A 12124-nucleotide genomic window follows, 5' to 3' on the forward strand; every position below is an offset into this window, starting at 1 on the left:
TTTTCACAGGGGATTAGAGTCAATATCATGGAACAAATAACTTGACCATAAATATGAGAAAATGTTAACATTGATTGGCTTAGTATCAAAGGAAAGTTATTAAAAAAGATTAATTGTTGCAATAATTGAGAATCAAACATTGACAATATTTCAATGCTATGTATGAGTAAATAGGCAATCCCTTATCTTCTAATGAGATTTAATTGTTACGTAAAAAAATGTAAAGAATAAAAAATAATAAGACTCTAATTGATCTCAATATATACGTAGGTTAAAGGCATGCTGATACATTTAGGTAACTATATTATAATTTAATATTTTTTAATATTTGTTATTAATTGTTTTTAGCCACCCTATGGTTAACATTTGGATCACCCCTTTCATCTCGTGCCTCTCTTCTTTTCTTTAAATCAATATTCCCGTGCGATTTTCTTAAATCTTTTTAAAATCATCTATTTGAAATAATGATGCAGCAACAATTGCAAGAGTCGATAACAAAGCTGCAGTAAATGTAACGGTAGAAACAAGACCAGCATGCGTCTTTATTCCAGAAGGTATTCTCCAAACAATACGACTGCCGTAGACATTAGCATCACCTTTTTCCAATTTCAAGAAGCAACGATTTTCCACCTTGTCCTTTGTGCTGCAGCGAACTAACATATCCGGTGCACCAAATTCAACTGTTGAGTACCCACTTTCATTCAGAGACTGCAAAAAGAGAGATAAATTATTTAGTTCAGACTCTTAAAAGAATTCATTGTGAGTAGGAAGTTTTATGTTTGACAAAAATAAGTAAGATGAGCGGTATATAAATAAAAAAAACTTAAAAATCTATTGTCTTGTTAAAGTTTTTGGTTGAAAGTTATATCTTGATATCTTACAAGGGTTGTTGGTTCACGACTTTGATATCCTGAGAATCTCCTCCCAAAATATTTATAACTCTCAAAATATTTATAAGCAGTATCAGAGTCAATGATTCATCTAAAGTATAAAATAGGTAAAAAATCCTAAAAAGTTTGAGAGTTGATTATTACTAAGACATTCGTACCTGAGGGAAGGTGTTTTAATGTTAAGAGACTCCCACTCGAGAGAGACATTGTCGGTAAGTAAAAGTTTCGCGTTGGATAAAAATAAATAAGATGAATAACATATTAAGTAGAATGACTTACAAATATATTGTCTTAATGTTTTTAATCGAAAGTGATGTATTGATCTCTTACAGGAACTTATTTACGTCTCATTAGTACTGAATTTTCACAGAATCTCCTCTCAAAACAACTCACAGATGCAGTGTCATAGTCTACAGTGTAGACTGCTAAAGGACATGTAATAACACTAGCATGACAAATGTTACTAATACACCTCCCACATTTTCTTTCCAATATATTATTTCCGGTTAAGTAAAGTTCTGTGACTATAACTAAATTACGCGGTCTCATTGAGTAAATTTCAAATAAGAATGGAGAGATTTAGACTGTGGTACTAACTATCCTCATACTGCTATAGTATTTTCTTAAAGTCACTTCCATTTTATTCTTGCAGAGGAACAAATTAGTGTTATTAACATATCATTACAACCGGTGGTAAATAAAAAGCAATTAGTCTCGGTGATGTTGCTTCAACTTGTTTATAATGATAATTTGGATGTCTAGTTGAAGCAGTTATCGTGGTGATAAACTGCCAATTCCTTCATAATTTTCTACTGTTTTTGTAGAACATTAGATTTAAAGAACAAGTAGATGAATATGGTAAAGTAACTGAAACATAACAGTCTTACTTGATATCGAGCATGCAAGGGAAGCTCAGTCTTGATATCAGTTGGGTCTTGCAATATATTTGGGTCTACAACTAAGTGAATTTCAACAGCAGAACGATTGGACAAGAATGAAGGCAGCTCCAGATTTGTATCACCAAAGACAGCTATGTCGCTGAACACTGCAGTAAAAAGAAACAAGTAGACTCTCCTGAAATTACAAATATGAAATTCTTCCACATTTTTCTGTACAAATATGAAGAAAAGGTGTAGAGTATTTACCACCACGCTGAACAAAATGCTGTAACTCAAATGGGTCAGCAAAAACTCCAGAAGGAAGTCTTTCAATAATTATGAGTTCACATGAGTGACTCAACAGTTCAGACAGAGACTTTAACTGCTGGCTTTGAAATTTGATCAATGTAGACACACTACGATGGGAACCTTCACCAGTAAGATTGCGTTTTAGATCCGACAATCTCCAAACAAGATCATGTTCACACAAGCCAGAAGTGATTTCTTGAGACACAAAGTTTTCGAAATCGGAATCGTGTAAATTGGTGTATCTGTCATAATAGGACTGCATCAGAAATTTATTGATGGGAGAAAATTGTTTGGCATGTGGAGAATCCACCACCTGAAAATGCAAGAAATCATTTGGAAAATTTCAAAGAAACAAAAACAGATCATAATGCTGCAACGCTGTGCAATCAATTTCTATTCCATCAAAGACAGAGGAAAATCATTTATAAAGAAAAGGTTTTTTACTAACCGGAGGTGAAAGTGAATGAGCAATTCCCGGTGACCATATGAAAGAAACCCATGCTAATAAATGAACGAAGGATTGAATAGTTGCCATGAAGAAACTGAATTGATTTTAGAATGGAAGGGAAAGTTAGGGTAAAAAGAGATAATAAGTCGCAGCCCTGTAAAAGATCTTGTTAGATGCAGATTCAGTGAGAAACACAAATACGAATCTTCAATTCAAACAAATTTTCCACAGAAAACACGTTGGCACAGTTGAGCTTCAGCGCACAACATCGTTCAGTTGGCGCAGTGATTTAATGTGAGGGTGATTCGTGAGGTTTGTGAGGGTGCGGTGCAATTGGGCCGTTAGGTTTGTGAGGCACTGTCAGTGTTGTCTGCGCGCGTGAGGAGAGTTAACGGTGTTAGTGTGTGCGTGTTGAGCCGTGTGGTTGCGTGAATATTAGGTGAGATCGAGTGAGTTGATTAGAGAGAATAAGCGTCAGGTGGCAGCGTATGAGAGGAGAGGATTTGGGGTGGTGTGAAAAGAAAACGGAAGGGTTGAGATTAGTATTTAGAAATTGGATTCATGAATGGGTGGTAAAGAAAATGTGGGAATAGAAAAAATATTTCCATTATTTTTAACTTTTAATTAATTTAACCAATTAGTTTTTCTTTCAATTTTTTTATTTTCATTTTTATATACTTTATTTCACTTATTTTTATCTCTTTTTATTATTATTTATCATTTATTATTATTTTTTAATTTTGAAAATCGTCTTATCTATCGAGACAAAATCAGATGCCGACAAAAAATAAATGAAAAGTATAAAATGATTTGTGAAGGTTATAGACCTCTTCCAAAAACAATTAAAAATCCCACTAATTTTAGCATTTATACAATCCAAAGAAATCATCTTAAATAATAGACTTAAATACCTTTTTTATCCTCATTTTCGTAGTATTTGTTGTGGATGATCCTCATTTTGCCAGAACGTTTAAAATGGTCATCATTTTTACCGAATGTTTAAAATGGTCATCATTTTCGCAATTCGTGTTTTATTTAGTTCTTTTTTGTGACGCCGTTTAAATCAGTAACGGATCACTGTACAAGTGGCGGACACTGTTTGTATTACATTGCATTGGGGTGTGTTACGTGTACTGTACATGTGTGATAATTTAGAAACCATGTAGAACATCACAACAATCCAAGCACAAACAAACCCCACAACAGAATCACGAAAACCCTAACCTACGAGCAAACACAACCCAAAAAACCCTAAACCCACTTACCTCGTTGATGATGATTAACTGGAAAATTGAAATGAAGAGCACAACTGCAATCCAACTCAAGCCCTAATTGCAAAATTTTCCCCAAATTAGAAAGTTAACGTTAATTAGTTATTTGTACAGTACACGTAATACACCCCAAATGCAACGTAATGCAAACAGTGCCACCTGTACAGTACTCCGTTACTGATTTAAACGGCGTCACAGAATAAGACCAAATAAAACACAAATTACGAGAATGAGGATCATTTTAAACATTCGGTACAAATGCAAAACATTTCAAACATTCTGTCAAAATGAGGATCATCCACAACAAACACTACAAAAATGAGGACGAAAAAGGTATTTAAGCCTAAATAATATTAATTTGTAAAAGATTGTTATAACCTCCCCGAATAAACACCCACTAAATAACATTTTTTTCTTATAGTGAAAGAAAATATATGAATAGCCTATATATATTTGTTTTGGCGAATGAAGTAGTTTGTATGAGAAACAAGAAGTTATTGAGTAGCATGATGTGATTTTGCACCGTCCATGATTATCATATTTGTGTTGTTTTTTATTAATCAAATGTGATATTATTTTGTGAAACGCAATACGATGTATTCTAGTGAATTGGAGGGATTTAAAAATAGATTTTCGTTTTTAATAGTAAATTTTATGGAAATTTAATAATTATTCTTCTATGCAAAATAATAGAAGTTGTTAATGGTAAATCTTATGGAAATTTAATAATTACTCTCCTATGCAAAATAATAGTACTTTTAATACATGGAAACTTTTTACTTTTATGATAACATAAATATGAATTTACTTGTCTTATATCTTAATTACTTGTTGGAATTAAATATTCATCATACATACTGGTAATTTTCCCTCATTTATTTTGAAGGTATATAGTAATTTTCGCTCTAAGAATGTAATATATTGTTTTTGGGTTATGGTAGAACTTTGATCGGTATTCAATGGATTCAAATACAGTGGTGTGCATTAATTGAGTTTTGGAGTTAAGGAGTGGAACAATGAATATGTTTTATCTTTAATTTTTCTTTTCTTTTATTTTTTATATAGAGAAAACTCAATTATCCCATTCAATACATTTGTTTTCACTTATTGAAAAAAAAAAAAATACTCATGATAGATAAAATACTCAACAAAAATAAGATTAATAATATATAAGTGAAACAAATCTTCGTCTTATTTTTATATTAAACTACGCAAATATTACTTTAACCATACGTATGTTATATCACCCTTATATATACTAGCGAACACAGAGACGCTGTCTTCATCTTATGTCGCGTATGTGTGTTCGCATTTTTTAATTTTTAAGATCAATAACAGATATATAATTTTTAAAATAGTTGTTAAAAAAAATTAAGATAGGTAAAAAAAATTAAATAATGATTTAAGATAAAAGAGATTTGTAGAAAATGATTAAAAGAAATTTAAATTTAAATAATGATTTAAGACAAAAGAGATTTCAAAAGAGATTTGTAGAAAAATGATTAAAAGTAAATTATTTATAAAATAATTAATTTTTAAAATAACTAAGGGTAAAATGGGTATTACAAAATGTGGATACAAAAAGAAAAATCCCCTTTATTGTTATAGAATAGATTATAGAATAGATGAACCCATGTTGCCAAAAAGCAAGGAACAAAATAAAACCATGCCAAACAAAAATTTGAATGTTGTCACTTGCATTTTTTTCCCGTTTTACCTACAATAATTCTTTTAAATACAAAATATACTATATACAATTAATTTGTATAATTAAATTATAATACAAAAAACTTTATATTAGATTATACTAACTTCTTTGTATTAAACTAAATAAAAAAAAGTTATTATTTTCAATTAATTTTTTTTAAAGATCAAAACTTTTAAGAAGCTAAATAACCAATATTTGAAAAAATTATTTTAGTAAAAATAATAAAAAATAGTCACTTGATTAGTTGTTTGCATAAGTCCGCCATGTTGACCATTTAACTCCAGTAAATCTATAATAATATATAAAGAGGATGTCCTCTTTCGTAGTTACGTTTCCAAATACCAATTTTATCCTTTAAAATATAATTATTTATTAATTTTTTTAAAATTGATCGTTATTTTTATAAATTTTTTAAAAAAATCATCTATCTTTGCTTCTTCTCTTTTTCTCTATTTATCAACAATTATTCTTTCATCTTTTCTGATATATTTCATTTTATTTTTAATAAATATAATTTTAGTTTATATATTAACTTAAAAACGTTATATTATCATCACATGGCCTTTGTATACGCTAACACTAACAAAGGTAAGACAGTGCCTGTGTATATGTTAGTAAAATATAAATAGGAACATATATTTAACACAAGAACCAGTATTTTACAGTTATTATACACTGAAACAAAAATATTAACAATAATTGTTATATGAAACAAATATAACATTATTCTACCGTATAAGATATAAACAGATCTGATAAAAACTCAAACGAACTATAATAGCTATAAAACGATTAAACAATTTGATATTATTGTGTACTCAAAATAAAATAAAAAATGTTAATGTACATGGTACTAAAAACCAGACTGTAAACTTAAATTTCAAAAACAGATCGTAAAAGCTGTTTCCCAATTAATTCTAGTGCATTCGGCTTTCAATATGCAACAGTTCACGAATTAGAAACGATGGTTCTTATATGAAACTCATAGCTACTTTAACTTTCTGCACTAATCTTAAATATAACCCTTTACTTCTAGTCTCTGCATACTAGTTTGGTTTGAAAAGACAGCATATATGAAACTCTATACAATCAAACTGATAGTGAAATCATAAGTAAACAAGAAAATTGAAAACAAATCTTAATCTTAAGACAACCTAATAAGACAAAGTCTAATGACAGTAGATACATCAAGACTTAGATAAAAAACCAGGTACAAGTTGATTGATGAGGTTCTCATAGATATCATAAAGAAGACGATCTTTGGCACCAGTTCGATGGATCTCATTGTGCTTGCAGAAATATTTGAGATGATTAAGTGTGCAACAACCAAGCATCTGGCCGAGCAATAAGAACAACCAATTAATCTCCTTTTTGTTTTTTGCAATGATGGGTCTTGTGCTGCTGTCTCGTCCGCAAAGGGGGCATTTTGGAAATACCGGATTCATCCAAACCCTTGGGGCTCTATTATGCCACTTGTTTTTTCCTCTGCTAATAAATTGGCATAAGTCCTTCAATTTCTCTTCCAAATCCAGACTCAACTCGAATTCATGATCGCACCTCTTGCAGTGAACCTTTCCTTTGATGGTGTGGATATTATTCTCCGATAGATATTGCTTACTGTGTACGCTGGCTCGCTGATTCTTCATCCAAGGAAACAGTGCCGGAATAGTTTCGTTCTTCGCTTTCCCACGAACCGTTTCCTTCATTCCTTTGCCACGCCGAATACATACAGTGCGACGAGACCTACCCAAAGAGTTTGTATCTGTGGAAACATTTTTTGGTACTACAACAGGTGCATTTGGAGGGTTGGTGGATTGCATCGAAAGACAGTTGTTGTTGTGGTTGGAAAATGTGGCTAAAGAAGGATTAGGGTTAACGTTAGGGACATGGTTAAGGTTAGGGTTAGGGTTAGGGTTAGGGCAAAATGTTTGCATTAAGGGTAAGTTTGTTTGAAAAAACTTTAGTACGGGAAGAGAAGGAGAAGGAGAAGAGAGAGGAGTTTCCTTTGATCCACCACACCTGAGCGAGAGGGTGAGATCTAGTTCTTCTTCTGGTCCCATTGAATATTCTTGATTCCTGGTGGTCAGAAAAATTAAGACGATACGTGTTTGTGTCTTCAAAACTGAGAAAAACTGACGAATATATAAAGAAAAAGATGAAAGGATTTGATAAAAGATGAATCTTTTTGTTATCTGTTGAAAAGATAATAGTGTTTGAGATACTATCTGTGTATTGGGCCTTTCAGTTTGTTCAAATATTCAAAGTTGGATGTTCGAAATCTGATATTAATGAATCTGGTTTGGAGTAACAGAATCTGATGATATTATATCTCTTTGGATTCTTAAACTTCAAATAAGGTAATAAAAAGGTAGTTAATACGTTTTGGAATTTGCTTAACTCTGTAGATAAGTCTAAATTTGGGGACAAAGTTCAAACCTTTTGAAAATCATTCATATAGTGGTTCCATTCCATGTATCTAATATTATTCTAATTTATTACAGGCCTTGGAGAGAAGGCAATACAACTTTGATGAAATATTGATAGATTCTATGTAAGGTTGTTTAAAGAATTAAAACTTATTTAGAGATGATATGTCATAATATAATAATTTATTGTTATATTATATTTTTAAAATATTATGATATAGTAATTGATTATTTAATATTTTTAAGATAAAATATATTTTATTATGTTTTTAAGATATTATCATAAAATAATATTTTTTAGATATAACTAGCCTAAACACATGCTATCGCGCTTGTGTATGCATTTTTTAAATATGCGTGATATTATATTAGTAGGTGATAATATTCTAATGTTATTAAGTTAATATATAAACTAAAATTATATTTGTTAAAAATAAAGCGAAATATATCAGAACAGATGAAAGAATAACCATTGATAAATAAAGAAGAAGAGATAATCGATTTTATAAAAACCTTGTAAAAATAACGGTCAATTTTTAAAAATTTAATAAATTATTATATTTAAAGGGTAAAATTGGTATTTTGAAATGTGGACACAAAAAGGAGAATCCCCTTTATATATTGTTATAGATAAATTTTATTGAATTTAAAAAAATATTATGATATAATAATTAATTATTTAATATCTTTAAAATATAATATTTAATTATCTTTAAGTAAATACAATCTATTATAAACTAAAAAACATATAAATACAATATCTAGGCAAGAAAAAGTACTTAAATATCATACTCAATTATGAAACTCAACTTTCATAGTTTACACTCATTATATCATTATAATAGATATTTATAATTGTTTTACTTATTCATTATTCATTTTACTGATTTTTTTTTAATCTATACGAAATTTTCATCCCATTTTAAATTTCTAACATTGATGAAAGTACACAGGTGACACAAAACAAAAGCAAAGTGATCTGTGAAGTACATAAGTCATAATGCATGATACTGGAAAATGCATATAAAGAAAAATAAGATTTATAATATATAAGTGAAATTAACCTTCATCTTATTTTACCTTAAACTACACTACTATTACTTTAACAACTCTTATGTTATATTAAATATTATTAGTGTTAGTATTGGGAGGTCGTCCTAAATTTTTAAAAAAATTTAAAATTAATAGTATATATTATATTAGTGGAAATTAAAATAAGTAAATTTATTTTTTTTCATAAAATATAATAATTAGTATTATGAACTCATATGATTGCCCAAAAGCAAGAAAAAAAAATTAAAGCCATGCCAAAAAATAAAATTTTAACGTTGTCGCACTTTTTTTATCCATTTTCCTTTTTTACCTAAAATATTTGTTTTAAATACAAAATTACATTAAAAAAAGTTTATATTAAATTATACTAACTTCCTTGTATTAAATTAAATACCAAAAAAAATATTATTTTCAATTATTTTTATTAAGACCAAGACTTTTAAGAAGCTAATTGACTCTATCAATATTTCGACATTTGAAAAAATGATTTTGGTTAAAAATAATAAAAAAATAGTCACTTGATTGCATATTAATTTAACTTCGGTGAATAAAATATAACAGAAACATATATAACATATACGATGTATGTATCAGATACGACACATATCCGATATGTCGATACATTTATTTTAAAAATAATAGGATACAATACGTGATAGATACATGATATATGAATATTGACAAGTGTACAATATTTATTATAAATAAATAAATATATGATTGTTAACGTGTGAATCCAAATTTCCTAATTAGAGACCAATTATTTACGTAGCCAAAACCTGGTAGCTAATGTTAGTGGTCAATTTAAAAACTAATTCATAATTAAAACTATTTTAATTATCAATTTAAAGACCAATTATAATTCTTTTGAACTATTTTAGTTCTCAATTTGGTCACTATATAGTGACTAATTATTTTTTTACTAAAATTGGTCATTATTCAAAGATTTTATTGTATTGTATTACGACTTTATAAATTAGATACTTCATTGAGAAATATTGGTAAAGTATCCAACACGATACATGTCGGACACAGATATGAGGGGTACCTATTGTCTCTCTTTCTATTGTTTTGTCCGCAGAGGAATTTCCATCCCTGGATGTAGCTACCGATATTCTGCACGGCGGGAACTCTTTCCTGTTCCTGGCCTTTCATCATTCTTTTCCTTTGTGGAATGTCTAGTAGACAAAAAGAAATAGGAATTCCCGGTCGAGTTGGCTGGAAGTTCGCTTCTTCCTTTATAGAGTTTCAATCGATGAAGTAATGTAGTGCTAATTCGTTGGACTCGTTCTTATCGCTCCAGGTTTTTATCTATATGACCTCCGAGCGGTACAAAGTACACCTCTTACGTAGAGGCAGGTAGTAACCTAACCTTTAAGAGTTTGTTCAAGGGGGGAGCCCTCTTATCTATCAATGGAAAGATCTTCGTGCGTGGCGTAATAAGGAATCCTAGAAAAGATCGATTGAGACTCCCTCCCCGGTCCCACAAAGATCTCTACGTACTTGTCCAGTCCAGGACAACTGAGATCTTCCAGTCTGCGTGCGTGGGAGCAGCTCAAATAAAGAAGAGTTTGGTCTGAATTCAGGCCCGCCCGTCTGCTGCTAGATCCGGGAATGGCGCCAGGCGAGGGCGCAGCTATGCCTCGCAGCTCTACAGCGGCCGACCCCTGGACTATGCAAAAGAATCGAGGCCGGGGGGTCTCGCCCATAGTGGTTCCCCCCGCCTTTGGTGATTGACCAAACAAAGAGGCCTAGATCTATGCCCCTTCATGAATCGAATGGTCCTTCGACCCCTTCATTTGATTCCGACGGCCGACATAAATCTCATGAGACCCGCCCACTATTACTACGAAAAAAGCCCTGCATTTTTCCTTCGCTACTAGGAGAGTAAGCAACTTCTATTAGCGCCGGACCTTGAGTCAAATTGATCGTGTCATGTGCAACGTCCATCAATGATGGTTCATTAATGTCCATTGATTTAGACTCCTTCCCCCTTCCCAACTACGAAAAAGATCGAGAGGAGCCCCAAAAAACCAAGAACGAAAACGGAAGCCTTTCAGTCGATTCACTCCCCATTCTCTCTTAAATAAAGCTCGCCCTCGAGCCCTGGGCAGGTCAGCCGGGTCTTTCCCTGTTGTTCTGTTCCCGCCACGAGAAAGACGCACAGAAGAGGTATGCCCAGCGCGCGAAGGATCCGTTGAGAGTGTTGACCCAAGTTGAAGTATCGGTGCATCATAGATTAGCACCAACCAGTATTTTACAGTTATTATATACTAAACCAAAAATATTAAAAATATTTGTTATATAAAAAAATATAGCACATTATTCTACCGTATAATATAAACGCATGTGATTACTCAAACGAACTATTATTGCTATAAACCGATTAGACAATTTGATATCATTGAACTCAAAATAAAAAATTGTTAATGTATATTGTACTAAAACCAGACTTTAAAGTTCAAAAATTGTAAAAGATGTTTCCCAATTACAAGCATGTAATAGTTCAACACTAACTGTTTATTAATTCTAGTGCAGTTCGGTTTTGAATAGTTTCTTTAATTTGTGGACTAAATTTTAATTCTACGTGATACTAGTTTAAATACATACATTATTTAAGTATACTTGTGATTCAACTCATAAACCGAAAAATCTTAATTATAATGGTTATTAAATTGGAAAACTAACATCTTTGAAATATGATAATAATGAAACTGGTTTGGAGTAACAGAATTTTCTATCTCCTATCATATCGATATGAAAATTATATTTTACTTTAACTTTTTTACTTTTTGACGTTATTTATGTCTGACATAATTTAATATAGATTATTAATTTTTTTAAAAAAAGAAGATATTGAACATTAATTAATGTCAAAAAATAAAAAATAGTTATAATATGATTGTTCTGTCTTATTTTTTATTTATTTTAAAACATAAGGGTAATAAAAAGATATTTAATACGTTTGGGAATCTGGTTTGTCCAAAATCAAATAACCAATTAACAAATATAAAAAACTTTTCCTTTATGCATTGATAATCGTTTAAGACTGAACTCTTTTTCATATATAAGTCTAAATTTGGAGACAAAGTTAAAACCTTTTGAAAATCATTCACATTGTGTGGTTTCATTCTATCTATC

At 30.6% G+C, this 12124-nt stretch overlaps 2 protein-coding genes across 2 annotated transcripts; both read right to left on the reverse strand.

Moving 5' to 3' along the window:
- Positions 1-238: 238 nt before the first annotated feature.
- Positions 239-2928, reverse strand: LOC114196204 (phosphatidylinositol-glycan biosynthesis class X-like protein). Its single transcript, XM_028086770.2, has 4 exons — positions 2526-2928; positions 2036-2390; positions 1778-1935; positions 239-708 (listed from the first exon to the last, which is right to left on the reverse strand). The coding sequence occupies exons 1-4, from the start codon at positions 2610-2612 to the stop codon at positions 433-435; spliced, it is 876 nt and encodes a 291-aa protein (XP_027942571.1). The 5' UTR covers positions 2613-2928; the 3' UTR covers positions 239-432.
- Positions 2929-6691: 3763 nt separating this feature from the next.
- LOC114163741 (uncharacterized) lies at positions 6692-7564 on the reverse strand. Its single transcript, XM_028048035.1, has one exon. The coding sequence runs from the start codon at positions 7562-7564 to the stop codon at positions 6692-6694; it is 873 nt and encodes a 290-aa protein (XP_027903836.1).
- Between the last annotated feature and the right edge of the window lie 4560 nt (positions 7565-12124).

Source organism: Vigna unguiculata, chromosome 9 (genome assembly GCF_037176805.1).
Source record: "Vigna unguiculata cultivar grain cowpea cultivar isolate G323 ecotype 2 chromosome 9, ASM3717680v1, whole genome shotgun sequence".
Taxonomy (NCBI): Eukaryota; Viridiplantae; Streptophyta; class Magnoliopsida; order Fabales; family Fabaceae; genus Vigna; species Vigna unguiculata.